Source organism: Schistocerca gregaria, chromosome 4, assembly GCF_023897955.1.
Source record: "Schistocerca gregaria isolate iqSchGreg1 chromosome 4, iqSchGreg1.2, whole genome shotgun sequence".
NCBI classification, from domain to species: domain Eukaryota; kingdom Metazoa; phylum Arthropoda; class Insecta; order Orthoptera; family Acrididae; genus Schistocerca; species Schistocerca gregaria.
Window position 1 is genome coordinate 492,468,251 of NC_064923.1, and position 21,109 is coordinate 492,489,359.

Genomic DNA, 21,109 nt, shown 5'->3' on the forward strand with positions numbered 1-21,109 from the left:
TTTGCTACAGGCACTATCAATAGATCCACAGAGGGTGCGTTGGAGGAAGGTGGAGGTAGGAAGGTAGTGATCTCTAACACACACACCAGTCAACCACATTAATTGCCCTGTATTTTATTCAACTGCATCAGTCAGTTGAACAATCTAACTTCATTAGAACCACATTAAACCAACTGCTGTTCATTTAGACGTCATTGAGCTCAGTCCGGCGTAAGGAGAGGACTAACGACAACGTTCACTGCTTTGTTTAGAGTTCTTGTGTCTGTACGATTGCCTATGTATTTAATATTAACCAAACTGTTGTATACATAGTTCCTCGTAGTCAGCGCATACACAACTTTCCCACTAGAGCGCGCCCCACTAAGCACAACAGCGCAGGCGCAGCGCTCGTCCATCTCTGCACTACGAGATGGCTCTGCCATAGAGACAGACCAAATTCTGCTTCCGCCGATCCGCGTATTGATATGTAACGCAGCCAATGAGGTTGCTACTAATGTACAACCTTTTCTCCTCGCGGATCACACTCTCTCAGTGATACATGAAAGCGCGAGGTATCATGACGAGTGTAAAGACCTCCGATTAGTCAGTCTGCATTAGTCTGTAGTCGAGTTTAAATCTGCACCTAATAAGATTACCATATTCCTGTACATAGCCATGAAGATAAATGTATAGGCACTTTTGTCAAGTATCAGAGATATATGTGAGAGTAAGATTAAAGTACCAAGACCAAAGGAACTTCAGATTGTCAATTGTAAATAGCATCCAGAAGCAAGTTAAGTAATTTTTATGCTTGTTATTATTTTAATAAATATGTGTGAAAATTAATCAAGTTCTGTTTAAAGTTGGTCACCGTCAATCTGCTACTCTAAGCGTGAAGGGGCATTTCTATCGTCTGACCTAACGGCAGAAGATAAACACGACACGATAAGACCACGAGACATATTGATGACACTCGCCTGCTTCGTTAGAGTGACAAGGCAAATAATCTGATAGTGTGTGTACTGAAGGTCGTACAGTACGCACACCGCACAAACTAATCACTTTTGGTTTACAGTTTTATTTAAAAAAAATGGTTCTGTTGGTCTAGTGAAAGATATTAACAGCTTAACCAGGGATGGCAAACACTCCAGCTAACGGACCAAGCTGTGGCACGAGTGCCATTGTGCTCACCCTCGCTGGCATCTTTCGCCCACCGCCACAGCACGCTGTCTGAGAACAAGGAAGGGGTGGAGGGGGAAATAGCGAACACCCTGCATTTAAATGACAATGCAGTCGCACTGCATATGACGTTGATTTTATATTTCACTTTTCTCAACAACATAGACAAAAAAATTCTGTGTTTTTGAATACTTTTGTGCGCCGGAGACATATAATTTTAGCTGGTACAAAATGTCGGCATACGGACAGACGCAGACAATTTGAAAGTGCTTGATGACAATTTTAACGTTAAAGAGATTTGTGTTTAAAACGTGAATTACCTTGAAGACCATTCAGTTACATTTGTGCGTACGGGCGCTTTCAACTGAAACGGCAAACGGTCCCGAAAATAGACGGAAGAGTGCCAGTGTCCTCAGAACGTTTAGGAAACTACCCTTGGAATTGGAAATGCCATATGGCTAGGGCTTCTCGTCTGGGAGACCGTTCGCCTGGTGCAAGTCTTTCGAGTAGATGCCACTCCGGCGACTTGTGTGTCGATGGGGATGAAATGATGATCATAAGGACAACAAAACATCCAGTCCCTGAGCGGAGAAAATCTCCGACCCAGCCGGGAATCGAACCCGGGCCGTCACGTATGACATTCCGTCACGCCGACTACTCAGCTACCAGGGGCGGACACCCTTCGAACTCTTTCAAGGCCACATTGAATTCTTCGAACCTGGTGTTTCTCTTAACGTCAGTGAGATTATGAAACTGGACTGTTAGCCAGAAGCCGGCCGAAGTGCCCGAGCGGTTCTAGGCGCTTCAGTCCGGAACCGCGCAGCTGCTACGGTCGCAGGTTCGAATCCTGCTTCGGGCATGGATGTATGTGATGTCCTTAGGTTAGTTAGGTTTAAGTATTTCTAAGTTCTAGGGGACTGATTACCTCAGAAGTTAAGTCCCATAGTGCTCAGAGTCAATTGAACCATTTTTTTGGTTAGCCAGAATGTGTCCCTTCTACAACGCGACTTTCTTTTTAAATGCATCCCAATGAAATCATAAAGAAATTGTTCTCACCTTACAGCGTCTTGTTGTGAGCACTGTATACTCAAGTCCGCTTAAAATATGTCTAATATGGCTCTGAGCACTATGGGACTTAACATCTGAGGTAATCAGTCCCCTAGAACTTAGAACTACTTAAACCTAACTAACCTAAGGACATCACACACATCCATGCCCGAGGCAGAATTCGAACCTGCGACCGTAGCAGCTTCGCGGTTCCGGTCTGAAGCGCCTAGAACCGCTCCGCCACATCGGCCGGCCATGAGGTCTACAATCCATTCCGCATTACATCATTTTCGTTCCTGCACTCCTTTTCCCTTGATAAATTCAACAATAGTTTCAAATAAAAAAGCAACGTGCTTTGGAATAATATACAGGATGACAATTATTGATGAATTAAAATAGTCATAACTTCCGAGCTGTTTCTGTTAGGGCTTTCAAACTGCAAGACGCGCATCTCCACCGAGCGAGGTGGCGCAATGGTTAGCACACTGGATTCGCATTCGGGAGGATGACGGTTCAATCCCGCGTCCGCCATCGTAATTTAGGTTTACCATGATTTCCCTAAATCTCTTCAGGCTAATGCCGGAATGGTTTCTTCGAAAGGGCACGGCCGATTTCCTTCTCTACCCTACCCTAATCCGACCTTGTGCTCCGTCTCTAACGACTCAGTTGTCGACGGGACGTTAAACACTAATCTCCTCTTCCTCCACCTGCATTTATTTCCATACAAAATTCAAAGCCATCAGCCTTTGAGCCTGAGAGCAATGTAACAATGGTTGTGTTTCGTCAACATTATTGTCCACAGAACTGACGAAGAGGATTTTGATGAGAATGTGGTTTGGTTTAGCGACGAAGCCCACTTTCATATGGGTGGGTTCATCATTAAGCAATATTAGCGGATCTGGGGTACTGAGAATCCCCATTTCGCAATCGAGAAATCTCTTCATCTTCAAACGTTTGACTGTGTGATATGCAATGTCAAGTCACGGAATAATCGGTGCGATTTTCCTTGATGGCACGATGACTGCCGAACGGTACGTGAAGGTCTTGGAAGATTATTTCATCCACATTATCCAATGTGATCCTGATTTCCACAAAATGCGGTTCATGCAAGAAGGAGGTCGACCCCGTCGAAGTAGAAGAGTGGTGTTTTGGTGGAGCACTCTGTGGACCACATTATGGCTCTGCGGTACCCAGAGGCCACTCGCATTCACCTCGTTTTTCCTCCATATTATCCGGACCTTAACACATGCGACTCCTCTTTGAGGGGCTATGTTAAAGGCAACTTATGAAGCAGTAACCCCAAAACCATTATTAAGCTAGCAATATCCATTCAGGAGGTCTTCGATAGCTTCGATGTTCCGACACTTCAGCGGGTTATGCAGAATTCCGGTATTCGTCTGGGGCACATTATCGCCAGTCACGGCAGGCATATCGAACATGACTTAACCTAAATCGAATATCTGTAGTCGTGTTTAATGTTGAATAAAACTATGGGCACGCCGTAGTTTGCAACTAATTTTAGATTTTTTCATTGTTGTTGTGGTCTTCAGTCCAGAGACTGGTTTGATGCAGCTCTCCTTGCTACTCTATCCTGTGCAAGCTTTTTCATCTCCCAGTAGCTACTGCAACGTACATACTTCTGAATCTGCTTAGTGTATTCATCTCTTGGTCTCCCTCTACGATTTTTACCCTCCACGCTGCCCACCAGTACTAAATTGGTGATCCCTTGATGCCTCAGAACGTGTCCTACCAACCGATCCCTTCTTCTGGTCAAGTTGCGTCACAAACATCTCTTCTCCCCAATCCTATTCAATAATTCCTCATTAGTGATGTGATCTACCCATCTAATCTTCAGCATTCTTCTGTAGCACCACATTTCGAAAGCTTCTATTCTCTTCCTGTACAAACTATTAATCGTCCATGTTTCACTTCCATACAAGGCTACACTCCATACAAATACTTTCACAAATGACTTCCTGACACTTAAACCTATACTCGATGGTAACAAATTTCTCTTCTTCAGAAACGCTTTCCTTGCCATTGCCAGTCTACATTTTATATCCTCTCTACTTCGACCATCATCAGTTATTTTGCTCCCCAAATAGCAAAACTCCTTTACTGCTTTAAGTGTCTCATTTCCTAATCTAGTTCCCTTAGCATCACCCGACTTAATTTGACCACATTCCATTATCCTCGTTTTGCGTTTGTATTCGAGTCAACATTGTCAAAAGCTTTCTCTAAGTCTACAAACGCTAGAAACGTGGTTTGCTCTTCCTTAATCTAGCTTCTAAGATAAGTCGTAGGGTCAGTATTGCCTCACGTGTTCCAACATTTCTACGGAATCCAAACTGATCTTCCCCGAGGTCAGCTTCTACTAGTTTTTCCATTCGTCTGTAAAGAATTCGTGTTAGTATTGTGCAGCTGTGACTTATTAAACTGATAGTTCGTTAATTTTCACATCTGTCAACACATGCTTTCTTTGGGATTGGAATTATTATATTCTTCTTGAAGTCTGAGGGTATTTCGCCTGTCTCATACTTTTTGTTCAGCAGATGGTAGAGTTTTGTCAGGACGGGCACTCCCAAGGCGGTCATTAGTTCTAATGGAATGTTGTCTACTCCTGGGGCCTTGTTTCGACTTAGGTCTTTCAGTGCTCTATCAAACTATTCACGCAGTATGATATCTCCCATTTCATCTTCATCTACATCCTCTTCCATTTCTATAACACTGTCCTCAAGTACATCGCTCTTGTATAGTCCCTCTATATACTCCTTCCACCTTTCTGCTTTCCCCTCTTTGCTTAGAACTGGGTTTCCATCTGAGCTCTTGATGTTCATACAAGTGGTTCTCTTATCTCCAAAGGTCTCTTTAATTTTCCTGTAGGCAGTATCTATCTTACCCCTAGTGAGATAAGTCTCTACATCCTTACATTTGTCCTCTAGCCATCCCTGCTTAGCCGTTTTGCACTTCTCCATACTCTTCGTTCAGTTCTATCAAAAACCTTTGCCATCTGACTATGGAGTAACACGTTCGACTTCAGGAATTTTACAGTTCGTGCCACCAGTTCCTCCACGTGCTCCCTGCCTGCAAATTTAGCACAAGGTGCTTCTTGATGGAGAGAACACTGAATTCCACCTGTCGATCGCTATATTTAATTCCTCTTTCATTTCCAACTAAATCTTTAAATTCGTTTTGCATGGTACTTTAATGTTGGTCATAGTAGATTCGCAGTACCCGTCATTTATGTGACTGCATAATATACTGATGTCCAAAATTAAGGCAACGAACACTATTTCCCCGTCCTGAGTCTAATTCACGTTATAATTATACAAACTGTCAACAGATGTCCGTACGCTCGTGTCTTGCACGGAAGATGGCATTTCAGTTAATAGACAGCCATGCCAACTATGACGCCAGGGCACGTAACAAACGGGATAGTGTTTGCCGGGTAGTCCCAGATCCACAATTGCTGTGTACACAATAGCAGACGGTGCAGACAGTATGGCACAGAAGACGCCTACCAGGCTCTCTGCGGTGGAGGGTCATAGGGAGAATGGAAGCAGGACAGTCGCAAACTGATGTGACGCGACAGCTTAATGTGAATTATTCTGTTGTTTTTCGTTTGTGGCGACTTTTTATAGACTTTTCCCTCGCTCCATTTGCGAGTGGATCACGAAGGGCAATGACTAATAGCGGTAGAAGGTAACCCCCCCCCCCCCCCCAACCAGGTGACTAATAGCGTTACAAGGTACCCTCCGCCACCCACCGTATGGCGGTTTACAGAATACGTATGTAAATGTAGATCTCACGAAGATGTACGTCGATGCTGTAGTGTGTCATTAACCTATTCTTCATAACGTCATCGGTTGACACATCACCTGGTGACGAGCCCGTCCTGCCAGCTTTTATCTTTCAGACGTGAGACGACAAAACTGTCTTACTACAAAATATTCATAAATTATTACAAACTGTACAATTTGTCGGAGTGGCAAGAATTTTATCTGTCCTTATTGCTCGTCCATCTCTATAACTAGAGATGGAATCATTTACCAATGTAGGAAATTAACAGAATGGTAAACTTTACTACTACAACGATTTATTTTCGTATTTAAGACTCTTCTCACATGGCTCCAAAGAAAAAATTATTACAGACATTAGTTGTACTTTCCTCCGCAACTCTGCGATTAAATTTATGTGGCTTCCCAGGATCACTCATAGCTATTTCACTGTAAAATTAGTGTCATTAGTACTGCCCATGTGTTCAGGGGATACGATGTATTCAAACCAAACACTGCAGTGAGATCATATAGCTTGTTTGTTGGTGGCAACGTATTATGGCGCTCATTTCGCTTTCAGTAATGATGTGCGGCTCCATGCAGCGGCGTACTAGGCCATAATTCCAGATGACGGTCGCTGCCAGTACAGACCAAAATAAATATAGCGCGCAGCTACACAACTTGGGAACGTAGTTTAGATGACTTTTATTCATATTATTGGCCGATAAGGATGAAAAAAATGCTATTCCCGGACACCAACGTTGTTGTCGGCTACCAGTTTCAAATTACGTTTGCGAAATGTGTATTAAAGAGATGCTGTGGACGCGGGGAGGGGCTTCTGATTAGCAATGTAGTTGATGTTTTTATGTCTATGATTGGGAAGATTGCTCTTCTGATGATGGCTGTTGGTACAGAAAATGCTCCCTGTGTGAAGATGTATTCATAGCCGAAACATTACGATCACTGCCCACCCTGACATTGGGTGTCGCCTGGTGCCGTTGAGGCACGTGACGTCTTAACAAAAGGATATAAGCGTAGCAGACACGAATGGGGAATCACCCAAGGGAAAATATGCGCTGCAAATGGGGAAATATATTGAGATAAGTGACTTTGACAAAGAGCAGATTATTATTACGTAGAGCCTGTGAATTAATATCCCGAAAACTGCGAAACTGATCGAATTTTCACTTGCTACTGTCGTATCTATGGAAAGAGATAGGACGGTGAAGATACCACTTGGTTGGACATCAACAACTTTTCATCGAACGTATGGCTCCACGGCTGTTTACGCTCTGTGAAGTAGGATAGATGATCTGTGGCATCTCTGCAGAAATAACACAATGATGGTGAACACACAAGTGTTTCTGACAAGGGAACCTCCCCATCACACCCCCTTCAGATTTAGTTATAAGTTGGCACAGTGGATAGGCCTTGCTAAACTGAACACAGATCAATCGAGAAAACCGGAAGGAGTTGTGTGGAACTTTGAAAAAAATAAGCAAAATATACAAACTGAGTAGTCCATGCACAAGATATGCAACAGCAAGGAGAGTGTGAACGAAGGAGCGCCGTGGTCCCGTGGTTAGCGTGAGCAGCTGCACAACGTGAGGTCCTCGGTTCAAGTCTTCCCTCGAGTGAAAGGTTTACTTTTTTTTATTTTCGCCAAGTTATGATCTGTCCGTTCGTTCATTGACGTCTCTGTTCACTGTAATAAGTTTAGTGTCTGTGTTTTGCGACCGCACCGCAAAACCGTGCGATTGTTATTGAAGTCACGAGCTATATTTGCTGGATTCATATTGCCCACGGAATACATCTCACCTATTTAATACACTCCCGTCCAAAGTAGCGAACAGTCAAGTGCCAGCCAGGGAGCCTCGTTAGCAGGAATACCCTCTCTTCCGTGCGCTGCAGTCGACTGACGCCGTGTGTTTCGAAGTTTGTTTAGGTGTAGCGTCCCCATACTAAGGCGCAGTTACCTCGAATCGGACGGACGGACGGACAGATAATAATTGTCTGAAAATAAAAAAAATTAAACTTTTAGCTCGAGTGAGGACTTGAACCAAGGACATCTCGCTCCTCAACTGCTCCCGCTAACCACGGGATCACGGCGCTCATGAGCTCACATTATCCTTGATGTTGCATGTCTTGCACATGGAGTACTCAGTTTGTATATTTTGCTTTTTTTTCATAGTTCCCCGCAACTTCCTTTTTTCTTGATTGATTTGTGTTCAGCTTTTCAAGGCCTATCCACTGTGCCAACTTATAACTAAATCTGAGGGGGGTGCGATGAGGAGGTTCCCTTGTCAGCACACCGTTCATCGTCGAACACAGAGTTCCGCAGCACACTACCCCTACGTGTTCACACGTTGATCCAACGACGTCGGCACTTCGGCTGAATCAATTTTGCTACACTAGGTCGCTGGTCGTCTCCACAAAAGCCGTTACTGAGGTTAACAGGTGGCTCGTAACATGCAGCGCGCTACGGACGAAAGCTAGTGGGAACAGCATTCTTCTACTGGAGACATTTTCCTATGCTTGTGTGGGGTCTGTGGTAGTAATCGAAGACGCGCTGACAGCAGCGAACCACCAGAATCCCTTAATACTTAATGTCTTCCCGGACGGCAATGCCATATATCAGCAGTATAATTGTCCATGTTTCGTAGTCAGAGACGTGCTATTGTGGTTTGAGGAGCATTACAGTGGACTCACGTTGATGTCTCTGCGAAGAAATTCGTCTGATGTGAATCCTATGGAGCCCACCTCGGTCGCCGTCGGGAGCCATCACCGCGTACGCAAATCAGCGGTCCGTTATTTATGCGAATTACAAGACCTATGCGTAGACATCTGATGTCACATACCTCCATAAATGTACCAACAAACGGTCAGATCTTTGATAATCAGAATCAATGATGTATTTCGCTCCAAAGTCGGACAAACAACCTATTGACCAAATGGTGATAATGTTTTGGCTCATCAGTGTATGTGTCTGAATCATGCTGAACTATAAACCAGTCAGTTTTAATTATTGTTTGGTTCTCTTTGTCTTAAGTGTACTGCAGCTTAAGAGAATGATCACCAGCTTATGTTGACTAAGTATCTCAAAAATTTCTTCGTACGTAATAAGTTTTTACAGTTTGATTGTTATAAAGTTTAAGTCTGTTTTCGTTGTATTGTAAGTACGTATGGTGTATAATGTTCCTATAGCAATCAGAATGTACGTACTCCCTATCAACTGATGAATTTTTGTCAATAAATAGGTAACATTTTAGCTGCTGTGAACTTAAGGCAGAAAAGAAGTTACTTTTGCATCACAGCTTTTGAGGAAGACTGCCAGCCAAGCTAACGGGTACACGTATTTATGTAATCGAATTCTGGTCTAGACGGAAATATCTTATTTAGACCTAGTAGTCCAGATGCTGAGTTTCCAACGTCCTTTTTTTTCTTTATCTAAAACCAAATAGCGGCTCCTTTACTGTTATGGGATTATCAAATATCCATAATAAATAGATCTGACAGTAACAGCGTGTCATCGAAAGCAAAATCTTGCGTACAGGCACCCGACAGAAAACGGTGTAAACAAGATTACGCTTTAAGGCACCTCATAAACAACTTCATTCTTTTCATCCTATTTGAATTGTTAGAGAGGCTGAAGATAATTTTGTACTCTGTATTAAAGAACTTCAAGTGTCGATGAAAGAGGAAAGTGAAAGGAAAAAGGGAGATTAAAATTAAAAGGCCGAGATCATTGAAGCGGAGCGTAGCTCAGAGAAAAGAACGAGAATGTGGAAAAGCATCTGAACTAATTTGGAAAAGCCGCAGGAAATCTAAATCAGGGTGTCGTGCTAGAGATTTGTATCCCGTTCTCCACGAATGGGACTCCAGTGCCTTGAGGCAATGCGGCCCTTAGCGAGAAGGTTGGAGGTAAATTTGTTACTGGGCCTCAGGTAGAAGCTCTCTACTTCAGATTTGCTGGTGATGGAGGAGAAGGATCCTGAGGGACTCGTGAACGCGATGGGCTCACAGGTGAGGCGCGAAGCGCGAGACGTCCCGTGGGACGTACAGTGACTTTCGCTGTGACTTCGTGTAAGCTCTAACCGGCTAGGGAGAGAGCACCGCCTGTCTGTGGCGGGTTTGCACGGCACAAGTCGCAGATGCGACAGGAGGTTACAAGGGACCGCTTGCAGCTACTTCTTGGAGGCGATGAACACTGAGAAATGCATACAATCATTTACCTCTGTTTCAGCTGGAAATGATGTTATGTTCAACAAGAAACTCGCCTTAAAATGAGAAATGTATAAACCCTGTACGGACGTAATTTTCGTCTCCTCTTCGGAGCCACTATGGTGTGTCACGTAGTCATACCGGCGGCCGTGGTCACAGTCACTGCGGTATCGGGGATTTTCGATACTTTGTGGAATTTCGTGACTACCTGCTCCGCAGGTTTATCCGGAAACGTTTATTGGCGGACCAGGATCAAATTTCTGCACTGACATATTATTAAGACCAGTCTAAACAAGGGTCGACGTTCTTGCTTTAACCCACGAGACAGAGTTACACATATCACTGCTATGAAGTCAATAAGCCTTGTTATTACCTGATTACATTTAGGAAGACACCGCGATCCGACCCCTGGACTGGAAAATGTACACTTCTACTAGTTGCCGAACAGCATGCAGCTGGTTCACCAACAACTGTCGAAGCTGCGTTGGTAAAGTACCAGAACTTCAAGCGCTGATAGAAAGCACCGAAGCTGAAATCGTTATAGGTACGGAAAGCTGGCTGAAGCCAGAGATAAATTCAGCCGAAATTTTTACAAAGGCACAGACGGTGTTTAGAAAGGATAGATTGCATGCAACCGGTGGTGGCGTGTTTGTCGCTGTTAGTAGTAGTTTATCCTGTAGTGAAATAGAGGTTGATACTTCCTGTGAATTATTGTGGGTGAAAGTTATACTCAATAACCGAGCTAGGTTAATAATTGGCTCCTTTTACCGATCTCCTGACTCAGCAGCATTAGTGGCAGAACAACTGAGAGAAAATCTCGAATATATTTCACATAAATTTCCTCTGCATGTTATAGTCTTAGGTGGAGATTTCAATTTACTAGATATAGACTGGGACACTCAGATGTGTAGGACGGGTGGTAGGGACAGAGCATCGAGTGACATTATACTGAGTGCACTATCCGAAAATTACCTCGAGCAATCAAACAGAGAACCGACTCGTGGAGATAACATCTTGGACCTACTGATAACAAACAGACCCGAACTATTCGACTCTATAAGCGCAGAACAGGGAATCAGTGATCATAAGGCCGTTGCAGCATCCCTGAATATGGAAGTAAATAGGAATATAAAAAAAGGGAGGAAGGTTTATCTGTTTTGCAAGAGTAATAGGAGGCAGATGGCAGACTACCTAACAGATCAAAACGAAAATTTCTGTTCCGACACTGACAATGTTGAGTGTTTATGGAAAAAGTTCAAGGCAATCGTAAAATGCGTTTTAGACAGGTACGTGCCGAGTAAAACTGTGAAGGACGGGAAAAAGCCACCGTGGTTCAACAACAAATTTAGAAAACTACTGCGAAAGCAAAGAGAGCTTCACTGCAAGTTTAAACGCAGCCAAAACCTCTCAGACAAACAGAAGATAAGCGATGTCAAAGTTAGAGTAAGGAGGGCTGTGCGTGAAGCGTTCAGTGAATTCGAAAATAAAATTCTATGTACCGACTTGGCAGAAAATCCTACGAAGTTCTGGTCTTACGTTAAATTAGTAAGTGGATCGAAACAGCATATCCAGACACTCTGGGATGATGGCATTGAAACAGAGGATGACACGCGTAAAGCTGAAATACTAAACACCTATTTCAAGAGCTGCTACCCAGAGGAAGACCGCACTGCAGTTCCTTCTCTAAATCCTCGCACGAACGAAAAAATGGCTGACATCGAAATAAGTGTCCAAGGAATAGAAAAGCAACTGAAATCACTCAACAGAGGAAAGTCCACTGGACCTGACGGGATGCCAATTCGATTCTACACAGTGTACGCGAAAGAACTTGCCCCCTTCTAACAGACGTGTACCGCAAGTCTCTAGAGGAACGAAAGGTTCCAAATGATTGGAAAAGAGCACAGGTAGTCCCCGTTTTCAAGAAGGGTCGTCGAGCAGATGCGCAAAACTATAGTCCTATATCTCTGACATCGATCTGTTGTAGAATCTTACAACATGTTTTTCTTTCGCGTATCATGTCGTTTCTGGAAACCCAGAATCTACTCTGTAGGAATCAACATGGATTCCGGAAACAGCGATCGTGTGAGACCCAACTCGCGTTATTTGTTCATGAGACCCAGAAAATATTAGATGCAGGCTTCAAGGTAGTTGTCATTTTCCATGATTTCCGGAAGGCGTTCGATACAGTTCTGCACTGTCGCCTGATAAACAAAGTAAGAGCCTATGGAATATCAGACCAGCTGTGTGGCTGGATTGAAGAGTTTTTAGCAAACAGAACACAGCATGTTGTTCTCAATGGAGAGACGTCTACAGACGTTAAAGTAACCTCTGGCGTACCACAGGGTAGTGTTATGGGACCACTGCTTTTCACAACATATATAAATGACCTAGTAGACAGCGTCGGAAGTTTCATGCGGCTTTTCGCGGATGGTGCTGTAGTATACAGAGAAGTTGCATCATTAGAAAATTGCAGCGAAATGCAGGAAGATCTGCAGCGGATAGGCAGTTGGTGCAGGGAGTGGCAACTGACCCTTAACATAGACAAATGTAATGTATTGCGAATACATAGAAATAAGGTTCCTTTATTGTATGATTATATGATAGCGGAACAAACACTGGTAGCAGTTACTTCTGTAAAATATCTGGGAGTATGCGTGCGGAACGATTTGAAGTGGAATGATCATATAAAATTAATCGTTGGTAAGGCGGGTGCAAGGTTGAGATTCATTGGGAGAGTCCTTAGAAAATGTAGTCCATCAACAAAGGAGGTGGCTTACAAAACACTCGTTCGACCTATACTTGAGTATTGCTCATCAATGTGGGATCCGTACCAGGTAGGGTTGACAGAGGAGATAGCGGAGATCCAAAGAGGAGCGGCGCGTTTCGTCACAGGGTTATTTGGTAAGCGTGATAGCGTTACGGAGATGTTTAACAAACTCAAGTGGCAGACTCTTCAAGAGAGGCGCCCTGCATCGCGGTGTAACTTGCCGTCCAGGTTTCGAGAGGGTGCGTTTCTGGATGAGGTACCGAGTATATTGCTTATTGCTTTCCCCTACTTCTACCTTCCGAGGAGATCACGAATGTGAAATTAGAGGGATCCGAGCGCGCACGGAGGCTTTCCGGCAGTCGTTCTTCCCGCGAACCATACGCGAGTGGAACAGGAAAGGGAGGTAATGACAGTGGCACGTAAAGTGTTCTCCGCCACACACCGTTGGGTGGCTTGCGCAGTATAAAAGTAGATGTAGATGTAGAATTTCCACCTCGAGTCTCCAGAATGACAAAAAAGGGTACGTCGAAAGTCAAAAGTGTTAAGAAAACTCTCTTCTTGTTCCCACAGAAACAAATATAACTTATTGTCTTCAGTTCGACCCTGCGATGTCTGTTTCTCTCGTTGAACCTTACCTCCAGTTAGCTGATGACTCCATGGTCTGATACTGTCCTCTCGACCACATGTGTACAACTTAGGCCTCAACCTTGCTTACAAAAACTGGAAAGCTACATGTAGGAAAGGAACCAGGGTGCACACAGCCCTTGTGAGGCCAAATGATGAGCTGATTGACGGAGGAGTAGCGGCTCCAGTCTCGGAAACTGACGTACGGCCGGTAGAGCGGCGTGCTGACCACATACCCCCCGTATCCGTATCCGGTGACGCCTAAGGGCTGAGGATGACACGGCAGCCGGGCCGGTACAGTTGAGCGTTCAAGACCTGTTCGGGCGGTGTTTGTTTTTTTATATACACAGTTGTTCACCAGGTACATATCTGTCTTATGTCACTCACAACAGAGCACATGACTGCAGCCAGGGCGCCGCTAGACTGGCAGGCGTGACCGGTGAAGATAGACGTTGACAGTTGGACCGACAGATGTGGCTACTGTAAGATGTATATTCATCCTTAATTTATTTGATTAGATTACAGTGTGCTAGCCAAAACGTGGACGAAAATAAATCGAAACACATTTTTACAAAGTTATTGCCAACAACTAATTAAGGCAGATTCTGAAAATATAATTCTTATAGCGTTAATTACTCAGGGCACTTATGTAAAAGCTGAATGCATATTTAGTTCAGTTACCGTAAACTGATATAACGTAGATTAATTAACACAGGATTTAACATTTACAAAAACCACAGGTAACCTACAGAGCCATTAAAATATTTAAAAAATATTGACAGTTTTTACAAACCTTTAAAGCAAGTAAGAGTACGAATTACAGTCTGGGCTTCTGAAATTTCATTGAAACAACAGCGTAAGCTGTGATTGCATCCAAAGTAACGACAGTGTACACAAATTATAACAAAGTCAACAATTTTATTGTAAAATGGGTGTGCATAATTATAAGCAAGGTAAAGTCGTTTGGGTAATCCGTACTTCTGCCATCTCATTTAAGAAGCAGTGTAAGCTGTGGCTACGTCCAAAGTAACGGTACTCATACACTACCATAGTGAAATGAGAATGAAAAAGAATTCATTAATTTTTAAAGATGTGGAGGTAAAGTTATCAGCAGGGCTGCACCCACTTTCAGCACTTATCTACAAATGTTTCCATCTAAGACTTTTCACAAGGTTATTTCTCGTAGGTTCTGGAAGAACAACTGCCATAATTAGGAAGACTCTTGCCTTAAGGCATTAGAGTGGGTCACGACCACAACCCACTTATAAGGATTGAGGAAGAACGACTCATGACCTCCATGCTAGACAAAGCTTCCCTCCGCCGTGTGCCGAAAAATGGGTCTGGAATCTACAATAGCCAAGAGGACGAGCCAGTCGACGAGGTTAGGCAAGATCAATGACACTGTGTCAATATGGAGAGTTGCAACGACTCGACTCGTCATTACTGCCGAAAACTTGATCATGTGAGCTTGTTGTAATAGCCGCACATTTCCATTGCACAACATGCTCATGGGTCAATTGATAGCACTCACCTTCATTTTACTGGGGATCGCTTCATTTAGGGCACCTGTCTGTTGGGCAAAAACATATTTGAAGACTTTGTCCTTCAAATAACACATCAGAAATAATCAAACCAGTTGAGATCGGGACGAAAAGGGCGCCATTACATACCATGTCAAATGAATGCTGCGGTGTGTAAGGCGTCGATCCACGATGTCTGAATGTCGGCCGAAGGAATTGGAAGACGTCTGCTGTGCGGTATGGACGTGCTCCATCCTGCGTGAACCAGTAGTTTCAGGGCATTCGGCGGCATCTTGTAGCCGGTACAAATTCATTATCCAGCACTTGTCTGTATTTGTCTTCTGCGATAGGTTTGTCACTAAAAATGAGTCCAATAATGCAACGTGCACAAATTTCGCACCAAACAGCGACTTTTGTGGAAGAAACGGAGCAGCAGCTTCAACGTATGAATTCACAGTACCACTGTTTCAATGTTAATGTTCCCACTCGTAAATGTGAACTGAGACATCAGTAAGCGAGCTGTAGAATTTTCAGAGCTACAATACAACAATATGGCAAGGAGAATCGCTTGCAGTGTACAATTAACTATGGCAGATAGACACTTCCTAAAATCTCATGTGCACCACCCTATTCATGGGTAGCATGAAAAGTTCGTACTAAATCAACTCAGCTTCTTTTGACAGAAAACGCTACATTGTGGCCAATATATGTTAAGGTCAAGGGAAAATGTATAGCTTGCCTAATGCAGTGAATAGCCTACAGTGCTGGAAAATATCTTTTAACCGATGTTACCTAATGCCGTCCTATATCGCAAAACATTAAGTAACGCATTCTCTTTTCATTGTTAAATAATACTGAGCACGAAACTTCCTGGCAGATTAAAACTGTGTGCCCGACCGAGACTCGAACTCGGGACCTTTGCCTTTCGCGGGCAAGTGCTCTACCAACTGAGCTACCGAAGCCTCGGTCGGGCACACAGTTTTAATCTGCCAGGAAGTTTCATATCAGCGCACACTCCGCTGCAGAGTGAAAATCTCATTCTGGAAACATCCCCCAGGCTGTGGCTAAGCCATGTCTCCGCAATATCCTTTCTTTCAGGAGTGCTAGTTCTGCATGTCTCGCAGGAGAGCTTCTGTAAAGTTTGGAAGGTAGGAGACGAGGTACTGGCAGAAGTAAAGCTGTGAGTACCGAGCGTGAGTCGTGCTTCGGTAGCTCAGTTGGTAGAGCACTTGCCCTCGAAAGGCAAAGGTCCCGAGTTCGAGTCTCGGTCGGGCACACAGTTTTAATCTGCCAGGAAGTTTCATATCAGCGCACACTCCGCTGCAGAGTGAAAATCTCATTCTGGAAACATCCCCCAGGCTGTGGCTAAGCCATGTCTCCGCAATATCCTTTCTTTCAGGAGTGCTAGTTCTGCATGTCTCGCAGGAGAGCTTCTGTAAAGTTTGGAAGGTAGGAGACGAGGTACTGGCAGAAGTAAAGCTGTGAGTACCGAGCGTGAGTCGTGCTTCGGTAGCTCAGTTGGTAGAGCACTTGCCCGCAAAAGGCAAAGGTCCCGAGTTCGAGTCTCGGTCGGGCACACAGTTTTAATCTGCCAGGAAGTTTCATATCAGCGCACACTCCGCTGCAGAGTGAAAATCTCATTCTGGAAACATCCCCCAGGCTGTGGCTAAGCCATGTCTCCGCAATATCCTTTCTTTCAGGAGTGCTAGTTCTGCATGTCTCGCAGGAGAGCTTCTGTAAAGTTTGGAAGGTAGGAGACGAGGTACTGGCAGAAGTAAAGCTGTGAGTACCGGGCGTGAGTCGTGCTTCGGTAGCTCAGTTGGTAGAGCACTTGCCCGCGAAAGGCAAAGGTCCCGAGTTCGAGTCTCGGTCGGGCACACAGTTTTAATCTGCCAGGAAGTTTCATATCAGCGCACACTCCGCTGCAGAGTGAAAATCTCATTCTGGAAACATCCCCCAGGCTGTGGCTAAGCCATGTCTCCGCAATATCCTTTCTTTCAGGAGTGCTAGTTCTGCATGTCTCGCAGGAGAGCTTCTGTAAAGTTTGGAAGGTAGGAGACAAGGTACTGGCAGAAGTAAAGCTGTGAGTACCGGGCGTGAGTCGTGCTTCGGTAGCTCAGTTGGTAGAGCACTTGCCCGCGAAAGGCAAAGGTCCCGAGTTCGAGTCTCGGTCGGGCACACAGTTTTAATCTGCCAGGAAGTTTCATATCAGCGCACACTCTGCTGCAGAGTGAAAATCTCATTCTGAATACTGAGCACCTTTACAGAAGCAACTTCTAAATTCGTATAACTTTATCGACTATGATCACTTGTTAATCTCTACTGTTGCCTGGATAAGAATAGCGAATCACATTTTTCGTGTAGAAAAACAAACAGTATGCAGTGTAATTTTTCCTGGTATGTTTCAGCTGTCTCAAGATGTACCCGCAGCGCAGCCGGACGACAGCGGGGGCGGTGACGGCGGTGGAGGGGGCGGCGAGGGTGGCAGTGGGGGCGGGAGGGGGCGGGGGAGGGGACGTAGGAGCGACGGACAGCCCAAGGAGAGCAGCGCCTTCCGCTACATCAAGGTGCGTGTGTAGCAGGAGCAGCACATTCGATTGCCGACATGGCGTTCGTCCCGAAGCTCTAAAATACAGTTCCACACACAAGCGGACTGTGTGCGTAGTATTTATTTTGGAAGTAGTATTTATTTTATTTGCTTGAAAATACTGTTGATTCACAATTAACCCACCTCGCACTTCAAAATCACACTCGTGCCGGCGAGGTACTAAACTACCAGTCGAAACAATTCAGAGGTGTGCTTCTCTGCTTGTTTTCTTAAACTTGTTTCGATCAGTTTGCGAGCCTTACGGGAATGGTCAATGAAAAATGGGAGTCACCGGAGGGAAGAAGGCGTTCTTATCGCAAAGCGCTACCGAGAAAGTTGAAAGAATCGGCGTTTGTGACAGACTTCAGAATGATTCTATTAAAACTACACTGAAGCGCCTAAGAAACTGGTGTAGGTATGCGTATTCAAATACAGAGATATGTAAACAGGCAGAATACGGCGCTGCGGTCGGCAACGCCTATGTAAGAGTCTCTGGAGCAGTTGTCAGTTCGGTTACTGCTGCTGCAATGGCAAGTTATCAAGATTTACGTGAGTTTCAACGCGGTGTTATAGTCGGCGCGCGAGCGATGGAACACAGCAGCTCCGAGGTAGCGATGAAGTGGGGATTTTCCCTGACGACCATTTCACGAGTGTAGTGTGAATATCAGGAATCCGGTAAAACATCAAATCTCCCACATCGCTATGGCCGCTGAGATTCCTGGAAGAACGGTGCCAACGGCGACTGAAGAGAATCATTCAGCGTTGACAGAAGTGCACCCCTTCCGCAAATTGCTGCAGATTTCAGTGCTAAGCCATCAACAAGTGTCAGCGTGCGAAACATTCAACGAAACATCACCGATATGGGCTTTCGGAGCCAAATTCCCACTATTGTACCCTTGATAACTGCACGACACAAAGCTTTACGCCTAGCCTGTACCCGTCAGCACCGACATTGGACTGTTGATCACTAGTATGTTGGTGGTCGAACGAGTCACGTTTTAAATTGTATAGAGTGGATGGACGTGTACGGGTATAGAGACCACCTCCTGAATCCACGGACCCTGTATGTCAGCAAGGAACTGTTCAAGCTGGTGGAGGCTTTGTAATGGTGTGCGGTGTGTGCAGTTGGAATGATAAGAGACCTCTGATACGTCTAGATACGAATCTGACAGTTAACACGTACGTAAGCATCCTGTCTAATCACCTGCATCCATTCATGTCCATTGTGCATTCCGACAGACTTGGGCAATTCCAGCATCATAATGCGACACCCTACACGTCCAGAATTTCTACAGAGTAGCTCCAGGAACACTCTTCTGAGTTTAAACACTTCCTCTGGGTACTAAACTCGCCAGACACGTACATTATTGAGCACATTTGGAATGCCTCGCAACGTGCTGTTCAGAAGAGATCACTGATATACGGACCTCCCTGCAGAATTCATGGTGTCAGTTCCCTCCAGAACTACCTCAAGCGTTAGTGGAATACATGCCACGTCGTGTTGTGTCACTTCTGCAAACTTTCGGGGTCCCTACGAGATAATAGGCAGGTGTACCAGTTTCTTTGGCTCTTCAGTGTAACACACTTCTAGCGCAAGGACTGCCAAGCAAAATAAGAAAAGTCAGAACTCTATTTTGGAATTGATTCGGTAAAGTAATGATCAGCAGTGTTACGGGGTATTCTCCATGTTATCGTATGGTAGTTTACGGACTAAGTATGTAAGTAAGGATTTAGGTCTGATGAAAATGCCTGGATTAGTTCCTTTCTTTGTATTCTTCTCCGTATTATTTCTGCTTCTTCAAGTTTACTTCTTTCTTTCTTCCAAAGGTCCAGACTCATTCCTCCAGGGAGTTAAAAAAAGTATTTCGTGTTTTGAGTGGTGGAAAAATGCTCAAAACAAGAAAGACTATACACTAAACATGGCCCCTAAAATGCATACCTTAACAGCTGTGAGTAATTGTTCATCTTCGTGGATGTGAAACACATCTACAGAATGGAGTAAACAAATGAGTAAACAAATAAGAACACGTTATTACGGTAGTGTGTAACAACGGAGCTTCTAATGGGGATGCGATTCATGTATGGCGCAGCAACAGCCTATTTTCTCTGAAATGGCCGTGAACACCTCACAGAGACGGGTAATGGCCAATGGACTGTTCGGGAAAGCCCATTATGTGGACTGGCTAACTCGACTTTAATCCCTTGGATTTTTGGTTAGGGGTACAATGAAATATTTCGTGTGCGCAGGTCGCATTAACGATGTACAAACCCTACAGTGAGCGTCATCAGCACTTGCAGCGAATCCGTAACGAATCTAGAGTTTTTCAGTAGAAGACCTGTGTTTCATAGTAGCGAAGACGATCAAGTACTCATGGATCTTAATACATGCATTTTAAAGCCCATGTGTACCGGACTTCATCTCCTCGTTACTTCAACTCGGGAGAGCGACCGTTTAAATCAGAGTCCAGCCATCCAGATTTAGGTCTTTCGTTCTTTCCTTAAAACAGACAAATGCCGGTATTGTTCGTTTCAGAGGGTATGGCTGAGTTCCTTCCTCATCCCTGAAATATTTCGAGCTTGTGTTTCGCGTCTAATGACTTCGATGTCGACAAGACATTTGTGGTGTGCGTACTGTAAGACCTTCGCTACACACACCATCAGATTATTTGACTTGTCGCTCTACCGAAGTAGGCGAGTGTCAGCAATATGTCTCGTGGTCTTAGCGTGGCGTGTTTATCTTCTGCCGTTAGGTCAGACGATAGAAATGCCACTTGCACCCTTAGAGTAGCAGATTGACGGTGACCAACTTTAAACAGAACTTGATTAATTTTCACACACATTTATTAAAATAATAAAAAGCATAGATATTACGTAACTTGATTCTGGATGCTGTTTACAATTGACAATCTGAAGTTCCTTTGGTCTTGGTACGATAATCTTATTCTTGCATATCTCTGATACTTCACAAAGTGTCTACTCATTTATCTTCATGGCTATGTACAGGGATATGATAATCTTATTAGGTGCAGACTGAAACTTGACTATAGACTGGTGCAGACTAATGTAAACTGGTACAGACGAATGCAGACTGACTAATCGGAGGTCTGTACACTCGTTATAATACCTCGCGCGTTCAGGTATCACTGCGCGAGTGTGATCCGCGAGGAGAAAAGGTTCTACGTTAGCAGCAATCTCATTGGCTGCGTTACATACACTCCTGGAAATGGAAAAAAGAACACATTGACACCGGTGTGTCAGACCCATCATACTTGCTCCGGACACTGCAAGAGGGCTGTACAAGCAATGATCACACGCACGGCACAGCAGACACACCAGGAACCGCGGTGTTGGCCGTCAAATGGCGCTAGCTGCGCAGCATTTGTGCACCGCCGCCGTCAGTGTCAGCCAG

General features: G+C 44.5%; 1 protein-coding gene and 4 non-coding genes across 5 annotated transcripts in view; all 5 read left to right on the forward strand.

Moving 5' to 3' along the window:
- The window catches only part of LOC126267782 (endothelin-converting enzyme-like 1), a 340,693-nt gene that overhangs the window by 193,534 nt on the left and 126,050 nt on the right, over nucleotides 1-21,109 (forward strand). Inside the window, exon 6 of the mRNA XM_049973087.1 lies at nucleotides 17,522-17,680. Within this exon, the coding sequence (XP_049829044.1) occupies nucleotides 17,522-17,680 (159 nt within the window). The remainder of the gene's footprint in view (nucleotides 1-17,521; nucleotides 17,681-21,109) is intronic.
- On the forward strand, nucleotides 16,315-16,389 carry Trnas-cga (transfer RNA serine (anticodon CGA)). The gene has a single exon. It is a non-coding gene; the product is annotated as a tRNA-Ser (tRNA).
- Trnal-caa (transfer RNA leucine (anticodon CAA)) lies at nucleotides 16,616-16,690 on the forward strand. The gene has a single exon. It is a non-coding gene; the product is annotated as a tRNA-Leu (tRNA).
- Nucleotides 16,917-16,991, forward strand: Trnas-cga (transfer RNA serine (anticodon CGA)). The gene has a single exon. It is a non-coding gene; the product is annotated as a tRNA-Ser (tRNA).
- Trnas-cga (transfer RNA serine (anticodon CGA)) lies at nucleotides 17,218-17,292 on the forward strand. The gene has a single exon. It is a non-coding gene; the product is annotated as a tRNA-Ser (tRNA).